Source organism: Sminthopsis crassicaudata, chromosome 1 (assembly GCF_048593235.1).
Source record: "Sminthopsis crassicaudata isolate SCR6 chromosome 1, ASM4859323v1, whole genome shotgun sequence".
Lineage (NCBI taxonomy): Eukaryota > Metazoa > Chordata > Mammalia > Dasyuromorphia > Dasyuridae > Sminthopsis > Sminthopsis crassicaudata.
In genome coordinates this window covers 370475167-370495864 of record NC_133617.1, presented here as the reverse complement: position 1 = coordinate 370495864, position 20698 = coordinate 370475167, and the positions used below count along the sequence as shown (strand labels likewise).

Sequence of the window (20698 nt, the reverse complement as noted above, 5' to 3'; positions counted from 1 at the left end):
GAGAAAGAAAACTATAGACCAATTCCTTAGTGAATAGTGATGCTAAAATCTTAAATAAGATATTAGCAAAAAGACTTCAGAAAATCATCCCCAGGATGAGCCGAGAAAGAGATTCAAGAAATTAGAGTAGGAAATCAAACTATCACTCTTTGCAGATGACATGATGGTATACTTAGAGAACCCCAAAGACTCTGCTAAAAAGCTATTAGAAATAATTCAGAATTTTGGCAAAGTGGCAGGATACAAAATAAATCCACATAAATCCTCAGCATTTTTATATATCACCAACAAAATGCAACAGCAAGAGATACAAAGAGAAATTCCATTCCAAACAAAGGTTGAGAGTATAAAGTATTTGGGAATCCATCTACCAAAGAATAGTCAGGAATTATATGAGAAAAATTACAAAACACTTGCCACAAAAATAAAGTCAGATTTAAATCATTGGAAAGACATTCAGTGCTCTTGGATAGGCCGAGCGAATATAATAAAGATGACAATACTCCCCAAACCAATTTATTGATTTAGTGCTATACCAATCAGACTCCCAAGAAACTATTTTAATGACCTAGAAAAAAATAACAAAATTCATATGGAAGAATAAAAGGTCGAGAATTGCAAGGGGACTAATGAAAAAAAAGTCAGAGGAAGGTGGTCTAAGTGTACCTGATCGAAAGCTATATTATATAGCAGCAGTCACCAAAACCATTTGGTATTGGCTAAGAAATAGACCGGTAGATCAGTGGAACAGATTAGATACAAAGAACAAAAAAGGGTACATCTATAGCAATCTAATCTTTGACAAACCCAAAGATGCCAACATTAGGGATAAAAATTCATTATTTGGGAAAAACTGTTGGGAACACTGGAAATTAGTATGGCAGAAATTAGATATGGATCCACACTTAACACCATATACCCAGATGAGATCAAAATGGGTCCATGATTTAGGCATAAAGAATGAGATCCTAAATAGATTAGAGAAACAGAAAATAGTCTACCTCTCAGACCTGTGGAGGAGGAAGGAATTTATGACCAGAGGAGAACTAGAGATCATTATTAATCACAAAATAGAAGATTTTGATTACATCAAATTAAAAAGTTTCTGTACAAACAATACTAATGCAAACAAGATTAGAAGGGAAGTAACAAATTGGGAAAATATTGTTAAAGGTAAAGGTTCTGACAAAGGTCTCATTTCCAAAATATATAGAGAACTGATCCTAATTCATAAGAAATCAAACCATTCTCCAATTGATAAATGGTCAAGGGATATGAACAGACAATTCTCAGATGATGAAATTGAAACTCTATCCACTCATATGAAAGAGTGTTCCAAATCACTACTGATCAGAGAAATGCAAATTAAGACAACTCTGAGATACCACTACACACCTGTCAGATTGGCTAAGATGACAGGAACAAACAATGATGACTGTTGGAGGGGCTGTGGGAAAACTGGAACACTGATGCATTGTTGGTGGAGTTGTGAAAGAATCCAGCCATTCTGGAGAGCAATTTGGAACTAGGCCCAAAAAGTTATCAAACTGTTCATCCCCTTTGACCCAGCATTGCTGTTATTGGGCTTGCTTATATCCCAAAGAAATACTAAAGAGCGGAAAGGGACCTGTATGTGCCAAAATGTTTGTGGCAGCTCTTTTTGTTGTAGCTAGAAACTGGAAGTTGAATGGATGTCCACCAATTGGAGAATGGTTGGGTAAATTATGGTATATGAAGGTTATGGAATATTATTGCTCTGTAGGAAATGACCAGCAGGAGGAATACAGAGAGGCTTGGAGAGACTTACATCAACTGAGTGAAATGAATAGAACCAGAAGATCACTGCACACTTCAATGCTGTATGAAGATGTATTCTGATGGAAGTGGATATCTTCAACATAAAGAAGATCCAACTCACTTCCAGTTGATCAATGATGGACAGAAATAACTATACCCAGACAAGGAACACTGGGAAGTGAATGTAAATTGTTAGCACTACTGTCTATCTACCCAGGTTACTTATACCTTTGGAATGTGATACTTAATGTGCAACAAGAAAATGGTATTTACACACATATATTGTATCTAGGTTATATTGTAACACATGTAAAATGTATGGGATTGCCTGTCATCGGGGGGAGGGAATGGAGGGACGGGGGGGATAATTTGGAAAAAATGAATACAAGGGATAATGTTATTAAAAAAATTGCTCATGCATCTATACTGTGGAAAAAAATTCTAAATAAAAAAAAAAGAGTGATCTTCAGTTGGTGAAAGAAGCCATCTTTGTCTCAATTTTTACCTAATCCTAATGACACACTTTTTTTCCAAGTCAAGAGGCAAAAAGCTCTATTATGTTGCCAAAAGGTGGGCAAAGTTAGAGCAAAACTCAAGCTCAATTCCTAATGAATCAGCTGGGGGATTTGCATTCTGGTTAAAAACTGTCTGTGGGGTCACAATAGCTCTAACAATGTAAGGAACTCAACAAGAGACCATTGCAACAAAGGCCCACTGAAAGAGAAAACAATCCTGTCAATGCCCCACTCCAGGTCAAACTGCCTCAGGAAAACAAAGCTTTCCTCCAAGGCCATCTCCAATCCTCTTGATCTACATTTGGGCAATGGACCCAGAAGGATCCGGAGGAAATAGTGAGGCTGGTGACCTTGGATGGCTCTCCCTTACTTAAATGCAATTCACTTGCTTGTCAAGGTCATAGGCAAGTTATTCAAGTGCAATGGAGATGCTTCTCAAAAGGTGAGAGCACTGGCCTACATGGGTCAATGTAATGAAGGCCCTTCCCACTCTAAGTTTCCAAGATTTTGTAGAGTAGCAAGGATGCTTTGCATATGTGTAAGATACTTGATGGATTGTATTTGTTTTTGAAACCCTGGTGAGAATCTCTACCTTGAAATGAAGATCCTAGACACACCTCACTTTTGATTTCAAAGGATTTATACATCTACCCTCTGATTATCTCTTCCCACCAGTCTTGCATAGGATCCTCTTTATTATCCACAGTTTCTAGCTGAGCAGACGATGTTGTAGAAATTGTGTTGCTTTTTGGATCTTTCCCCAGGCTTTCATAGTTAGAATCAGAACTAAGATCTCAAGTCAGGTCTTCTGATTCTTAGACATCAACCTGAATAACTCTAATGATGTGCTTTAAATAAGCATATTAATAAAAGAAAATAACTATCATTTACATTTTCATAAAACTTTAAAGTTTACAGAATGCTTTTCTCAGAATGGTTCATAAATGCAAGTGTTGTTATCCATTCCCATCCCATAGGTGAAGACACTTAGGTGTAAGGGGCCTTTAAATGGGCTGCACCACAGCGCATCATTGAGGCCCGAAAGTAATTTCTGTGGATATTAGGATTGCCCTTGGGCGGGATCCTGGCCATATTGAGATAGCTTCTTAATGGGTGACTCTCTCGCTGATTGGCTGTGTGTGTGACCTCACAGGCCCTATGTAAGCCCACTGCAGGCAGCAATCGCTCTCTTTAACCTGGCGTTCTTCCCCTTGGCTTCCTAGCCTGGGTGGCCAAGCCAAGATGGGTAGCCAAAAGAGGTAAGGGTTTTGGTAGTGAACACGTGGGTCTTCTGACCAGGTGTTCACTCGGGAACCAACAAGTCAGGGCATCAGTTAGGGCATTATGTGAGTAGGTATAATAAAGGCTTTTAAGATTACACGTGGTTGTTCTTGAGTGCGCTACCGGTTATTAAACTATAGATTCAAGAGATTGTGGCCAGAGACCTTAGAAGGCCTCAGAGGAGGCGAGCCGGGTAGAGTTCACACTGCAAAGGACAGTGGTCAAAGGTACTCTGGTGGGTCTAGGACGGACTAGTAATTGTAACTGCCAGGAGAGCACGTTACACTTAGGTTCCTTGAAACACAAGGAACATGGCATATTAATGGAACACCGGGACATTTTTATTGTCAAACATCAAGGGTAGCAAGGGAAGACTTATAACAACATACTATATGCTTCAGTGTCAAATGACTATATAGAGGGTACAGGGATTTTGGGTATTGGGAGAGAAAATTGCCCACTTGATCAAGCCCTTTTCCATCTTATTTTCAAGCTGATTTGCAGCACTGCTAGGGGAATGATAGAGGCTGAAAGGAACCCTTTCACAACAAATCTACAAGTGCCTTGACAAACTGGCTGAGTTGGATTCACAGGATGATTTCGAAAGAGACAGACTAGACTTTCTACCTAGGGTGTAAGAGTTGAATGGAAGTTTGAGAGTCAGCAGGGTGATGTCAGAGAGGCCAGGAGAGACTTACATGAACTGGTGCTAAGTGAAATGAGCAGAACCAGAAGATGATAGGACACGGCAGCAACAAGATTGTACGATGATCAATTCTGATGGACATGGGTGGCTTTTTTCAACAATGAGGTGATTCAGGCCTGAGCCAATGATCTGTGATGATGAGAGTCATCTGCACCCAGAGACAGGACTGTGGGAACTAAGTGTGGACCACAACATAGCATTTTAACACTTTTGGTTAGGATTTGCTTGTATTTTATTTTCTATCCCATTTAAAAAATTTTTTTTATTTCATTTGTCTTTTGCATTAAGATCATTGTATAAATGTGAATGCCTATATTGGAATGAACATGTGTTTAACCATGTTTAGCATATATTGGATTTCACACCATGTAGGTAAGGGAGTGAGGAGAAGTTGGGAATAATTGGACATGGTTTTTCAAGGGTCCATGTTGAAAAACTTTTCCTTGCATATGTTTTAAAAATAAAAAAAAATCAATAAAAAATAAATAGGGGTTTGCCCAAAAGATTTGAATGGAGGTCAAGAGTCTTAGGGAAGATAGAGATGAGAAAAAGGAGGAAGATGTCAATTTTGCTACCTTATCAGTAATGAAAGACAAATTATCTATAATGGACTTGAACCAGAAAAAGACATGAAAGCTTTTTTTTTTTTTAATTTACAAAAAGGTTTACAAAGAAGCATATCCAATTCCCTTTACCCATGAATGACAGATGCAAATACATTTTTTCTTTATTAATGGACAGTCAGATAAAGACAAGAAATTTAAATGTTTAGTGTACAGAAATATTTTTAATCTTTGGTAAAATACACTCTAGGGCAGGGGTCCTCAAAGTACGGCCCACTGGCCAGATGCAGTGGGCTGAGGACCTTTATGCAGCCCTCTGGATTTTTGGCAAATGGGCTGAGAGGCTGAACCAGAGTGTGAGGTTTTGTTTTTACTACAGTCCGGCCCTCCAACAGTCTGAGGGTCAGTGAACTGGGCCCCTATTTAAAAAGTTTGAGGACCACTGCTCTTAGGTGGAAGATGACAAAATGATTTAATGAGAATCTGTGGGAAACCCAATTCAGGCAAAGTGGCTTTGGTTGAGTAAACAACATAACCAAGCATCCTGTGGGCACGGGTAAACAACGTAACCAAGCATCCTGTGGGTAATGGATAGAACAGAAAAAATGGTTCCATTTGATGTCATCACTACCTCACAATCTATGACTGGGATAAAAGGCCAGGAGTCTCAGCAACCGTGCTCTGTGCGGGAGAGACAGTGAGAGAGAAAGAGCGAGCGAGAGTGAGAGCGAGAGCAAGAGCGAGAGAGCGCCAGAGCCAGAGACAGGGAGAGAAAGCGATAGAGGTGGGAGGAGAGGAGAGGAGAGGAGAGGAGTGTAGAAAAGAGCAGAGGAGAGGAGAGGAGAGGAGAGGAGAGGAGAGGAGAGGAGAGGAGAGGAGAGGAGAGGAGAGGAGAGGAGATCAGAGGAGAGGAGAGGAGATCAGAGGAGAGGAGAGGAGAGGAGAGGAGAGGAGGGAGAGGGGAGGGGAGGGGAGGGGAGGGATAGGGTGGGGGGAGGATTGGAGAATTTGAGGGGAGGGGATTTTAAGAGAGGATTAAAGAGGGAGGGGGGAAGGGAGAGGGGTAGTAGATATAAAGATATAGAGATAGAGAAGTTATATAAAGAACATAGAGAAGATAGAGATAGCTATAGAAAGTTAGAGATAGATATAGAGAAGATAGAGATAGATACATAGAAGATAGAGATAGCTATAGAAAGTTAGAGATAGATATAGAGAAGATAGATATAGATATAGGGAAAAGATAGTGATAGCTATAGAAAATATAGTGATAGAGAATTTTTTTTTACTTTGTTTTTTTCTTTTAGTGATAGAGAATTTAGAGAGAGATAGTGATAGTGATAGTGATAGTGACAGATAGTGATAGTGATAGATAGTGATAGTGATAGTGATAGTGATAGTGATAGATAGTGCTAGTGATAGACAGTGATAGTGATAGTGATAGTGATAGTGATAGTGATAGTGATAGTGATAGTGATAGCTAGAGTGATAGAGATAGAGAAGATAGAGATAGATATAGAGAAGATAGAAATAGATCTATAGAGAGAAGATAGAGATAGAGAAAAAAGATTGAGATAGTAAGGGAGGGAGTGAGTGTGAGGCGGAGACAGAGACAGAGAGAGTTAGAGAGGGCAAGGTAGGAGTGTGTGTGTGTTCCTGTTTGTGTTTGTGTTTTGTGTTTGTTTGTGTTTGTGTTTTGTGTGTGTTCGTGTTTGTGTTTTGTGTGTGTTCGTTGCCCAACCTGATATTTTACCAGCTAAGGGGGCTGTCTTGTTTTTCTTATCTCCGAGGAGCTCTTACAGGTAAGAGGCTCTATGATGCAGACTATTCTGGGGATGGGGAAAGCTGAATATGTGTAGGAAGAGGAATGAGGAAGTTTGTATTTTGGGGGGAGGTGTGTAATTTTGTGGGAAGATACTGTTCTAGAGATCAGTGTGAGAGACCTTCCTTGTGTCAGCAATAGGAAATGGACAAGAAGCTTGTTCCTCTGTCCTCAAGGTCCTCAATACAAGGGAGATCTGTAGCCTCCTAGGAGATAACTCAAATTATCTGAGACTCACCTACAAAGGAAATGGCATTTTGTTGTTGTCCTGAAGAGGCTCCTCTGTTCTTGAGTACAAGAAAGACATGGACCTAGGAGTCAGGATGACTTGAGTTTCAAATTCAGTCTCAGACAGGGTTGAGAGTCCCTGAGGCAAACCGTTTGCCCTTTTTGCCTCCATTTCCTCACAGGGTTGATCTAAGGATCAAATGAGATGGTAAACTGGCAAAGGCTGTCCAGTAAAAAAGACAGAAGAGAGGTATTTCCTCTCTCACTCTGCCCCTGATGTGACCCCGAGACTGCCTCCAGGTCCTCTTTCCATCCTTTGGGGGATCAAGCTTAAGCCTGAAACACTGGGGGATTCCCTTAGCCAGAGAGGAGGTGGGACAGAGCAGTATCAAAGTTCTTCAACTTTTTCTGACAAGCTACTGGAGCCTCCTCCATCTTTCTCCAAAGCATATTTTAAAGTCACAAAACAAATTCTTTGGAATCTCAAAATGTATATCTATCCCATTTTTTTTTTTTTAATTGGAGAGGGTGGACCCGGTTGTTCATTGTACTGTAGGTATCCAATGTAAGTATGGAAAATCCCTTTCTCCCTGTACTCGGGTAGACAATCTTTCATTACTTCTTAGTGACCTGCAGTGCTTCAAGGCACTGAAAGTGTTAAGAAAGGTGGAAGCAGGGTACAAGTGTAGTTTAGGACTTTCCAGCCTCTATTTCTGCCCTGTCTGATCCACATTGTGGCCCTTAGGGCTTGTGGATTTGAGAACGGAAATAGGAGAGAACTCTTCTGGGCAAGAACAAACAGGGATAAGAGCCAGTGGACTGTAAGCCTGACAGGCACATGGGATGATGTGAAATCACAAAATATTGTAATTATTCTCAGAAATTGTGTGCTTTGAGCACCTGATAGAAGGTACCCACCCACCACAGCAAACAGATGAACTTGATAGATTCTTCTTTATACTGACAGACACTCTGCCTACAAGGTTTCAACTTTTATTTGTATTGTGATACAATGGAGTTTCTCACTTGCTGCCTTTGGATTTCTTTTAATGAGGAGGAGACCCAAAAGAAGGGATGGAGAAAGGAAGAAACAAGGATGGGACCGTAGGAATGGATCCTTTTTATCAACTGTGTTGAGTCTGGCTCTGCAGTTAAAACCTAAGAAGACAATGAAAGGCAACAGCGGGGCTGTGCCCAATGAGCTCTTAGAACCTTCTTGGACGGCTTGCTGCTCCTTTAGCTGGGAAGATGGGGTAGTTATTGGAAGCAAAGCTGAGTATTTATTGATTGACAATTTTTTTTCCCCCTCAGGGAATCTTTGCCCTTCAAGATGGTGAAAAAAAAGGGAGCACTTCCCCATGGTGAGAATCAATTAACAAACATATAGTAATACTTCTTCTTCTATCAGTCACTGTATTAAATGAGGAAGATACTCCAAACATTAATTGAAAGAGGGAGGATCAAAAGTACATCAACTAGAATATGCCTGATAGAGAGTATAGAAAAAGAACGTCCGAAGGCATATCCGGAAGGGAACAATGAGGCTATCAGAAGAGCTTAGGAGACAGGTGGACAGGATGACCAGCTTGTTGGCTATGGGAGTGAAGAAAAGAAAACATCTGCGGGAAGATGTTGTTGAGTAAGGAATGAAAAGATGCCTCAGTCAATAGATGCTATGTGGGCTAAGCAAAGGGAAGAGTGGTGGATGACACCTGGGTGACAGAAAAGGCAATTTCAGAAGAGGGCAGAGGGTGTGGGACAAAGAACAGATCCTGTTTTGGACACGTTGAGGTTCTGGTGCAATTGGGCATGCAGGTCAAAATGTCCAACAGATAGTACATGTGAGTTGGAGAAGAAAGTTCAAGATAGAGACTGCAGCAGGATCAGCATACTTGGTAGTGTTTTCAGCTTTACCTGTTTCCATTGCTTCAGAGGAGGATGATATTTGTAACTCGTTAGGACTTTGCCAGGATTCTGGCAATTAGAAGGAGTAAATATCGCCAGAGAATAAGAGGTGGGAAGTGAAGAGGAAAGGATAATACCTTTTCTTTAAAAAGGAGTGAGATGGGAACTACTAGGAAAAGGGAAAGGAAGAGGGCGAATAGGGCAAATTAACTTCCATATGAAAAAGAGTCAAGTAAAAGCTTTTCCAGTGGAGGGGAAGAGGGGGATAAGAGGTTGGTTGAGTGAACCTGTTCTCACCAGTATTGCTCCAAATAGGAAACACCATACATACTGAATAAGGATATGCAACTCTAATCTTAGCCTGCAGGAAAATAGGAGGTTAATACAAAATGGGAAGTGAGGGGTGATAAAAGAACAGGCCATTTGGGAGGAGTCAGTGATCAGTAGCAAAACACTTTTGAGGAGATACAGAGTGAAAGAGAATAAATGGGAGGGGGAATACAATTAGCCATAGTCAATGTAAAAACAATTTTTAAAACAAGTTTCTGATGGAATATCATTGTTCACTGGAAAATGATGAGCAGAATGTTCATAGGGGGAAAATACCCTGCAAAGTCCTCCATGAACACAGTGAAACATGCCATATATAAAATGATAGCAACATTTTGCAGTGATCAGTATAAAATGATTTTGTTATTCTCAGTAACACAATCATACATAACTACTCTGAAGGAGTTATAGTAAAAAAGAAAAATCTTAACCATTCACAGAAAAGGAATGATTATATCTGAATACAGATTGAAGCATTCTTTATTTACCTGTTATCTCTCTATTTTTCACTTCATTTTCCTTAAGGCTTTTTATTTTTTTTCACTAAGATGGGAGATCTATGTTTTTTTCTCAAATTTTATGGAAATCTTTTACAAAATTTTAAATGTACTTTGTTAATTGTGGGTGAGAATCAAGGAAAGAACCTGGACAGCAAACATTTTTAAAAACAAATAAGAATATTTTGAATGGAAATTGGGCAAAATATTAAATAAATTTAATAAAAAGAAAAAAATGCATTCACTTTTGAACTTTGGGACTTACAAGAGTAATTAATTTTACACTTCAATTAGTAAAACTAGACTGAATGGGAATGTGAGAAACAGTGCAGAGAATTTAAAAGCCAAGAGGGAAGAATAAGTAGAGGCCACAGTCAATAAACATTCCTTATCTACTGTGCACTAAGCTCCATAGTAAGCACTGGGTATATATAAAGAAAGGCTCAAAGTGGGTCCTGGCCTGGAGGAACTTCCAGTCTAAGGAGGTGACTCCACACAAACAACTCTGTTCAAATAATGGGGTTGCCACAAAAATTGGAAGTAAGGAAATTGTCTCTTGGGCTTCCTCCAAGTATGCCATGAAGAAGAGCATGTTGCTAAGGGTCCAGTTGCCCTCCAAAGACCAGGAATCACCCTTGGGAGATCATAATCCCTGTGCTGCTGCAATCTTTCCCACTCACAATCTCTTTCCTGATTCCTTCCCCTTTGCTCATATGGTCCCTCCTTCATTCACAGACTTGAGCCAGGACGAGAAAAAGAGCATACTCAAGAGGGCAAAATCGCTGTTATTCCGAGGTCCCCCTCACCGCAGTGCACCCTCATCCCAAAAAAATGGGCAAGAGCCGGACCTAGAGGGCCAGGACGACCGTATTCCTGCCCGCCCAAAAATGGAGGGAAAGGACATTGTGGCCACAACCTCGTTTAGTTCGACGTTCACCTTTCCTCCTATACCCACCCCTCCTGGTTCTCCCAAGAGGCTTCCAAAAGCCACCCGGGCCTGTCCTGGCCAAGCAGCAGGTGCAATTCCAAAGAGGAAATCCAAAGTGTATTCCATGCTGGCTACAGAATGTGAGAACACATCTTCTGAAACTGAGCCCGAACTCTCCTCAGAAGATGATCCTCCACAGCAAGAAGAGAACTCAGTGTGGGCCACCAAAGTCCTCGGTGCTCCTTGGAATAGAATAGGCAAAGAATGCCCGGAGCTTCCCACTGAATCCAAGAACTCTCCTGGAGCTCTCTCCCAATCTTCCTTCCAGTGGGCACAGGGAGATGGGCCTCTTCCCCAAGAAGACAGCACGGCCTGTCTCATCCAAGGAGTGAGTGTACTTCTTTGGAAGAGGACCAATAAAGTAGGCCTGGCTCCTCCCACTGAGTCTGAGACAACCCCCAGAGATCTCTGCAAACTGTCCTTCAGTTGCGGGCAGGGAAAAAGCCCTCCACCTCGACAAGTCAGCCCAGCCGGTACTTTGAAAGAAGTTAGAGCTCCTCGGAGGGGGGACAACAAAATAAGCCCGGCACGTCCTAAGGACCCCATGGTATCCTCCAGCGTTCTCTTGGAACCCTCCTTCAACTGGGCGCAGGGAGAAGGTCACTCATCTCAGGAAACCAGCCCAGTCTGGGGCATCCAAGGAGTTAGTGTTCTTAAGAAGTGCAAGATAGGACCTCTTTCGCTTGCCACGGAGTCAAAGACAGCCCCCAGAGCTCCCTCGGAAGCCTCCTGCAGTTGGGCCCAAGGACAATGTCAGCCACCCCAAGAAGCTGGCCCAGCATTTATTTCCAGACCCTGTCGTCTATGGAGAAAGATGAGTAAAAAATCCTCGGCTCAGCCCACGGAGTCAAAGACAGCTCCCAGACTTCCCCCGGAACCTTCCTGCAGTTGGGCCCAAGGACAATGTCAGCCACCCCAAGAAGCTGGCCCGGCATTTATTTCCAGACCCTGTCGTCTATGGAGAAAGATGAGTAAAGCAACCTCGGCTCTGCCCACTGAGCCAAAGACAGCCCCCAGACTTCCCCCGGAACCCTCCTGCAGTTGGGCCCAAGGACAATGTCAGCCACCCAAAGAAGCTGGCCCAGCATTTATTTCCAGACCCTGTCGTCTATGGAGAAAGATGAGTAAAGCTTCCTCGGCTCTGCCAACTGACTCAAAGACAGCCCCCAGACTTCCCTTGGAAGCCTCCTGCAGTTGGGCCCAGGGACAATGTCATCCAGCACCCCAAGAACCCTGCCCAGCATCCACTTCCAAAGCCCAAAGTCTTTGCAAGAAGGCTGGCAAATTAACCTTGACCTCCCAAGCAAACCCTTCTCCAACTACAGAGCCCAAGCATTCTAGGGAGCACAAAAGTCAATTTTGGTCCTTTTTAAAATATTTCCGCCCTGCCAGAAACTAGGAAGGTCTTCTGAGCTCTCCCGATTTCCCGCCACAAATGGAACAAATTTGGAACTTAGGGACATTAAAATCAAAGACAGCATCACAGGGAATCCTTCATACACAACTCAAAAGACTGTGAACAAAATCATCAGGTTAGGGATGAAGCTCTCTAATGTGGCAACACTTCAGACAAAATCCACAGAAATAACAAATGGGACAAGCTCCAACCTCAACAGGAACCACAGACATTTTCATCTCCTAGACTCTCTTTTCAACTTGGGTCTGAGTCCTGGAGGCCTAAGTGAAGCTGGGCTGCCTAAGATGGCAGCCAGGTCCAGCTGTGCCACTGAGAACCTGAGAAGGTGGCCCTGGTGAGGATCCAGCTCCTGGTGGGTGCGGAGACAATGGATCTGGGATGCTGCTGGTAGTTGCAGGCGAGGGGAGCTCTTGCTTTGGGGCTGCTGGTCAGAATCTCGGGAGTTCCTGGGCAGAGGGCAACACTGAAGGGAAGCTTTAGGAACATTCTCACCACACATCAATTAAAGGAGCTTAGAGCTCATTCCTCCTTTTAAAACGCGCACCTGCAAAGAACCATCCCACCACTGAAATATATGATGGGAAAGGGGAAGACAAGGCATCATCTTCAGAAGAGGACATTTAAGGAAAAGAAAAGCTTTTACCCCAAAGACTAATGTGCAATTCCTGCACAACCAAAGAAACTATGTAGAACAATGTAACCTAAAATATTCCTTCCAAGAAAAACTAAAAGCATATTAAAAAAAAAAAAAAAAAAAAAAAAAAAAAAAAAAAAAAAGGAAACCAACTTGCAAAGGAGGAAAGGAATCTCAAGATGGAAATAAATCTTTGAAAAATAAAGATTAGCAAACCATAGAAGGGAAGAATAACCAAGACATTTCAGTAGAGATTGTAAATATTGAAAACAAATTGAACAATGTGAAATATAACTTAAAAAGACAGATCTGGAGGATAGATTAGCAACAGAAAATTGATAAAAATGGACTACCTGAACATTTGGACCAAAAAGAGAACCTTAACACAGTAATGAAAGAGATAATTTGGCAATATTGTCCTGGAATGATAGGGCATGAGGAGAAAATGTCCAAATAGCTAAAAAAATCCCCCAATCACATCTCATGAAATTCATTGTGGAAAACACTCAGAATATTAATGCTAAATTTAGAAACCCATAACTCAAAGGGAAAATTTTTGAAGAAACAAAAAAAAATTCATATAAGTGGGAACCACAATTGGAATTGAACAAGACACATCAGCAGTCCCAGTAAAAGACTGAAAAGGTATCTCCTGAGTTCTGATTCTGAGAGGGGAGGGTGGAGAGAGGGCCAGGAGAAAGGAGAAAAAGGGACAGCATGGAGCATGGCGCAAGACCAACTTAGGGAAGGAAGGAAGACCAAAAGAAGGGAAAAAATTGAGATAGAAGGGGAGGAGGCAAAGGAGAGAAAGAAGAGGGAAGAAGAGAGAACTTACTTTGGAAAGATTTCATATAGTATATTTAAAAATTATTTTTAATCTTGAAATGAGTACTTTTCCAAATGTAGAGAATTCAACATTCCATTTTGTCAAACTTTGTGATCCCAGCGTTTCTCCTTCGCTCCTTTAACCCCACTCTTCCCAAGACAGCAAGTGATCTAAGTGAAATAATTACAACTCTCATGTACTAAAGCACATTTCTCAGATTGTGGAAGACAAAAATCTAATTCTGGGGCAAAAAACCAGAACAAAGGAAAAAAATTAATTAGGAATCTGTGTGACCCCCTGACTCAGATGGGCTACTCTGGAGGCATCTCCAGATGTAAATAAAGCATGGATTCTATGCAAGGAGACGTCCCAGCACATAAAGGGAACAGCCCGGCATGGCATGAGGCTCCAGGCCAGAAAGAGGAGTCGGATTAAACAGGAAAAGATTTGGGTTCGGTGAATGGATAGAACCACTGACCAATGACCAGTAATGTCTCTTTCCTAGAACTCATGGGACTTCCTGAAACTTAGGCCTAAGGTCTGACCTTTTCTGCCCTACAATCCTCTGAGAATAAGAGTCATGTGATGTCCTGAAACTTGGGCCTAAAGTCCTAGAGCCTCTGAGAAACCTTCCCCTGATCCCATTCAGTCTCTTTATTTCCTTCCTGCCTTTGAGGATCTTATATTTTATTGGGAGATTTGCAATATGTACATAGATAAGTGAATACAATCATTGATGGAAAGAGAATCTCTAAAAAGGGCAAGGGGAAGAGGAGAGAGAAATATCTATATCATGAAAATTGCATTTCTCTGGGATTAACGGTTCAAACCCCAGGTCAACCATCCTGGGTTATTGAAGATAGCTGGGGGACTTCCGGCCAAGATGGCGGCGTGGAGGCAGACAGCTGTTTGAGTTCTGCGTTTTCTCTCAGAACTTACCTCATGACAAGCCTCGGAGTTGATGCTTGACCGAGAAAGAAACCCACAAATAATCACCAACAGAAGACATCCTTGAAGTTCGCCAGAGGTCGTCTGTGTTTGCTCGGGGGAGGGTCAAACAGACTGGGCACAGACTGAGGGCAGGCAAGCCAGAGAGGGACAGGCAGCTCACACAACTCCAGTGTGGATACTCTATCTTGGCAGCAAGCCAGGAGAGTGGAGAGGGTGTAAACACCAGAGGTGAAGATTAAAACCCCCAGAAAGCTAGAGTCTCTTGGGACCCGGCCACCCCCAACCCCCACCTGGACTGACTCAGCGCATTCTCAGAGCCTCAGAGCCCAGACTCAGCACAGCCATGGATGTTCTGTTAGTGGCTCTCTGCTGCCCTCCCCCCCCAGTCTGTAGACAAAGCCCATTAATACCATCCAGCCCCATCCCCAACCAATTGTTGGGGACCAATTGTTTCTCTTGTCAATTTGTTTTCTTCGATTCCCGCTCTGACAAAATGAACAAAAAATTCAAAAGGGCTCCAACCATTGACAGCTGCTGTATGGAGAGAGAGCAGACTTCAAACACTGAGGAGACTAAAAGCTGATTGTCCCCAGAGGAATCCCCTAAGGGGGATATGAGCTGCTTCTCAATACAAAAGAATCTCATAGAGGACATCAAAAAGGCTCTCACAAGAGAGCTAGAAGAGAAATGGGAAGCTTGGCAAGAGAGCCTGGAGAAGTCATCCCAAGCATTTAAAGACAGAGTGCATAAAGAAATCAAATCATGGAGAAACAAAATTAGTGAATTGGAAAAGGTAAACAACTCCAAGGAAAACAGGATTAGTGAGCTGGAAAAGGTAAACAACTCCAAGGAAAACAGGACTAGTGAGCTAGAAAAAGAACACAGCTCTCTAAAAAATAAAATGGATAAAATGGGAAAAAAATTCCATAGAAGAAAAAAACTCAATTGGACAATTACAAAAAGATATAAAAAAGTGAGTGAAGAAAATACAGCATTGAAAATTAGACTTGAACAAGTAGAAATGAATGACTCAAGGAGAAACCAAGAAGTAGTCAAGCAAAACCAGAGAAATGAAACAATTGAAAAGAATGTCAAGTACCTTATTAGAAGAAAACAGACCTGGAAAACAGATCCAGGAGAGACACTTTGAGAATAATCGGACTCCCTGAAAAATGGGAGGAAAGAAAGAGCTTGGACACTATTTTCGAGGAAATTATCAAACAGAACTGCCCAGACGTTTTGCAAACAGAGGATAAAATAGACATTGAAAAAATTCATCGATCACCTACTGAAAGGGACCCTAAAGTCAAAAGGCCAAGAAATATAGTGGCCAAGTTCAAGGACCATCAGACAAAGGATAAAATACTGGAAGCTGCTAGAAAAAAGCAATTCAGATATGGAGGAGCCACAATAAGGATAACCCAGGATCTAGCAGCGTCCACATTAAAAGAACGAAGGGCCTGGAATATGATATTCCGAAAGGCTAAGGAACTTGGTATGCAGCCAAGAATAACTTACCCAGGGAAGAAGATGGACATTTAACAAAATAAATGAATTCCATCTATTCTTGATGAAATAAACCAGACCTACATAAAATGTTTGATCTTCGAATACAGAACTCAAGAGATTTCTAAAAAGGTAAAAAGAAATCTTGAGAACTATACTTCTGTTATAAAAATATGTAAAGAACATATGTATAATTTATCCTGGAAACTAGAGGTGGAAAGGAAATTATATCATAAAAAAGTGTCAAGTGATGGTACTACATACATCTCATGAAGAGGCAAAGGTAACTTATTATATCTGAGAGAAAGAAAGGAGGGAGATGAACATAATGTGTATCAATAGACATATTCGATTTATGGTGAAACTTCTTCCACATCATTGAAAAGTGAGAGGGAAGGAGTAAGCTAAGGGGAAGGGAATACAGAAATTGTGAGGAAAAGGGGTAAAATAAGGGAAGTAACTTTAAGGTGGGGAGAGATACTAAAAAGGGAGGGATGTGAAAAGCAAAAGGTGTTCACAAGTTTAATACTGGGTAGAGGGGTAAGAGGGAAGGAAAGGAGAAAAGCATAAGCAGGGCTTAACAGGATGGCAAGCAAGATAGAATTAGTCATTCTAACCATAGATGTGAATGGGGTAAACTCACTCATAAAGAGGTAGCAGTTAGCAGATGGGATCAAAAGTCAGAATCCTACTATATGTTGTTTACAGGAAACACACCTGAAACAGGTTTATACATTCAAACTAAAAGTAAAAGAGTGGAGCAGAATCTATTATGCTTCAGGCAAAGCCAAAAAAGCAGGGGTAGCCATCCTCATCTCAGATCAAGCAAAAAAACAAATTGATCTAATTAAAAGAGATAAGGAAGGGCATTATATCCTACTAAAGGGTAGCATCAATAATGAAGCAGTATCAATATTAAACATATACCCACCAAGTGGTGCAGCATCTAAATTCTTAAAAGAGAAATTAAGAGAGCTGCAAGAAGAAATAGACAGCAAAACAATAATAGTGGGAGATCTCAACCTTGCACTCTCAGAATTAGATAAATCAAACCACAAAATAAATAAGAAGTCAAAGAGGTAAATAGAATACTAGAAAAGTTTGATATGATAGATCTTTGGCGAAAGCTAAATGGAGACAGAAAGGAGTATACTTTCTTCTCAGCAGTTCATGGAACCTATACAAAAATTGACCATATACTAGGACATGAAAACCTTAAAATCAAATGCAGTAAGGCAGAAATGGTAAATGCATCCTTTTCAGACCACAATGCAATTAAAATTACATTTAATAAAAAGCCAGGTGAAAATAGACCAAAGAATAATTGGAAACTAAATAATCTTATACTAAAGAATGATTGGGTAAAACAGCAAATCATAGACATAATTAATAACTTCACCCAAGAAAATGACAATAATGAGACATCATACCAAAATGTGTGGGATACCACCAAAGCAGTAATAAGGAGAAGCTTTATATCTATACAAGCCTACTTGCATAAAATAGAGAAAAAGAGGGCCAACGAATTGGGCTTACAACTAAAATTGCTAGAAAAGGAACAAATTAAAAACCCCCAGACAAACACAAAACTTGAAATTCTAAAATTAAAAGGTGAGATTAAAAGTAAAAAAAAGAAATAAACTATTGATTAATGAAACTAAGAGTTGGTTCTAGGAAAAAACCAACAAAATAGACAAACCCTTAGTAAACCTGATTTAAAAAAGGAAAGAGAAAAAGCAAATTGTTAGTCTTGAAAATGAAAAGGGAGAACTCACCACTAAAGAAGAGGAAATTAGAACAATAGTTAGGAGCTACTTTGCTCAACTTTATGCCAATAAATTCAATAACTTAAATGAAATGGAAGAATACCTTCAAAAATATAGCTTGCCCAGATTAACAGAGGAAGAACTAAGTAGTCTAAATAGTCCCATCTCAGAAAAAGAAATAGAACAAGCTATTAACCAACTCCCTAAGAAAAAATCCCCAGGACCAGAAGGATTTACTTGTGAATTCTACCAAACATTTAAAGAACAACTAACTCCAACGCTATATTAACTCTTTGAAAAAATGGGGATTGAAGGAGTCCTACCAAATTCCTTTTATGACACAGACATGATACGATTCGATCTACCTAACTGAGAAAGAAAACTATAGACCAATTCCTTAGTGAATAGTGATGCTAAAATCTTAAATAAGATATTAGCAAAAAGACTTCAGAAAATCATCCCCAGGATGAGCCGAGAAAGAGATTCAAGAAATTAGAGTAGGAAATCAAACTATCACTCTCTGCAGATGACATGATGGTATACTTAGAGAACCCCAAAGACTCTGCTAAAAAGCTATTAGAAATAATTCAGAATTTTGGCAAAGTGGCAGGATACAAAATAAATCCACATAAATCCTCAGCATTTTTATATATCACCAACAAAATGCAACAGCAAGAGATACAAAGAGAAATTCCATTCCAAACAAAGGTTGAGAGTATAAAGTATTTGGGAATCCATCTACCAAAGAATAGTCAGGAATTATATGAGAAAAATTACAAAACACTTGCCACAAAAATAAAGTCAGATTTAAATCATTGGAAAGACATTCAGTGCTCTTGGATAGGCCGAGCGAATATAATAAAGATGACAATACTCCCCAAACCAATCTATTGATTTAGTGCTATACCAATCAGACTCCCAAGAAACTATTTTAATGACCTAGAAAAAATAACAAAATTCATATGGAAGAATAAAAGGTCGAGAATTGCAAGGGGACTAATGAAAAGTCAGAGGAAGGTGGTCTAAGTGTACCTGATCGAAAGCTATATTATATAGCAGCAGTCACCAAAACCATTTGGTATTGGCTAAGAAATAGACCGGTAGATCAGTGGAACAGATTAGATACAAAGAACAAAAAAGGGTACATCTATAGCAATCTAATCTTTGACAAACCCAAAGATGCCAACATTAGGGATAAAAATTCATTATTTGGGAAAAACTGTTGGGAACACTGGAAATTAGTATGGCAGAAATTAGATATGGATCCACACTTAACACCATATACCCAGATGAGATCAAAATGGGTCCATGATTTAGGCATAAAGAATGAGATCCTAAATAGATTAGAGAAACAGAAAATAGTCTACCTCTCAGACCTGTGGAGGAGGAAGGAATTTATGACCAGAGGAGAACTAGAGATCATTATTAATCACAAAATAGAAGATTTTGATTACATCAAACTAAAAAGTTTCTGTACAAACAATACTAATGCAAACAAGATTAGAAGGGAAGTAACAAATTGGGAAAATATTGTTAAAGGTAAAGGTTCTGACAAAGGTCTCATTTCCAAAATATATAGAGAACTGATCCTAATTCATAAGAAATCAAACCATTCTCCAATTGATAAATGGTCAAGGGATATGAACAGACAATTCTCAGATGATGAAATTGAAACTCTATCCACTCATATGAAAGAGTGTTCCAAATCACTACTGATCAGAGAAATGCAAATTAAGACAACTCTGAGATACCACTACACACCTGTCAGATTGGCTAAGATGACAGGAACAAACAATGATGACTGTTGGAGGGGCTGTGGGAAAACTGGAACACTGATGCATTGTTGGTGGAGTTGTGAAAGAATCCAGCCATTCTGGAGAGCAATTTGGAACTAGGCCCAAAAAGTTATCAAACTGTTCATCCCCTTTGACCCAGCATTGCTGTTATTGGGCTTGCTTATATCCCAAAGAAATACTAAAGAGCGGAAAGGGACCTGTATGTGCCAAAATGTTTGTGGCAGCTCTTTTTGTTGTAGCTAGAAACTGGAAGTTGAATGGATGTCCACCAATTGGAGAATGGTTGGGTAAATTATGGTATATGAAGGTTATGGAATATTATTGCTCTGTAGGAAATGACCAGCAGGAGGAATACAGAGAGGCTTGGAGAGACTTACATCAACTGAGTGAAATGAATAGAACCAGACTGCACACTTCAATGCTGTATGAAGATGTATTCTGATGGAAGTGGATATCTTCAACATAAAGAAGATCCAACTCACTTCCAGTTGATCAATGATGGACAGAAATAACTATACCCAGACAAGGAACACTGGGAAGTGAATGTAAATTGTTAGCACTACTGTCTATCTACCCAGGTTACTTATACCTTTGGAATGTGATACTTAATGTGCAACAAGAAAATGGTATTTACACACATATATTGTATCTAGGTTATATTGTAACACATGTAAAATGTACGGGATTGCCTGTCATCGGGGGGAGGGAATGGAGGGACGGGGGGGATAATTTGGAAAAAATGAATACAAGGGATAATGTTATTAAAAAAATTGCTCATGCATCTATACTGTGGAAAAAAATTCTAAATAAAAAAAAAAAGAGTGATCTTCAGTTGGTGAAAGAAGCCATCTTTGTCTCAATTTTTACCTAATCCTAATGACACACTTTTTTCCAAGTCAAGAGGCAAAAAGCTCTATTATGTTGCCAAAAGGTGGGCAAAGTTAGAGCAAAACTCAAGCTCAATTCCTAATGAATCAGCTGGGGGATTTGCATTCTGGTTAAAAACTGTCTGTGGGGTCACAATAGCTCTAACAATGTAAGGAACTCAACAAGAGACCATTGCAACAAAGGCCCACTGAAAGAGAAAACAATCCTGTCAATGCCCCACTCCAGGTCAAACTGCCTCAGGAAAACAAAGCTTTCCTCCAAGGCCATCTCCAATCCTCTTGA

The 20698-nt window shown here is 40.3% G+C and overlaps 1 protein-coding gene across 1 annotated transcript in view; it reads left to right on the top strand.

Annotated features, from left to right (window-relative positions):
* Nucleotides 1–5952: 5952 nt before the first annotated feature.
* The window catches only part of LOC141550024 (uncharacterized), a 41249-nt gene continuing 26503 nt past the window's right edge, over nucleotides 5953–20698 (top strand). The window contains exons 1-3 of the mRNA XM_074280188.1: nucleotides 5953–6664; nucleotides 8224–8273; nucleotides 10380–11537. Of these exons, the coding sequence (XP_074136289.1) occupies nucleotides 8243–8273; nucleotides 10380–11537 (1189 nt within the window). The 5' untranslated portion in view covers nucleotides 5953–6664; nucleotides 8224–8242. The remainder of the gene's footprint in view (nucleotides 6665–8223; nucleotides 8274–10379; nucleotides 11538–20698) is intronic.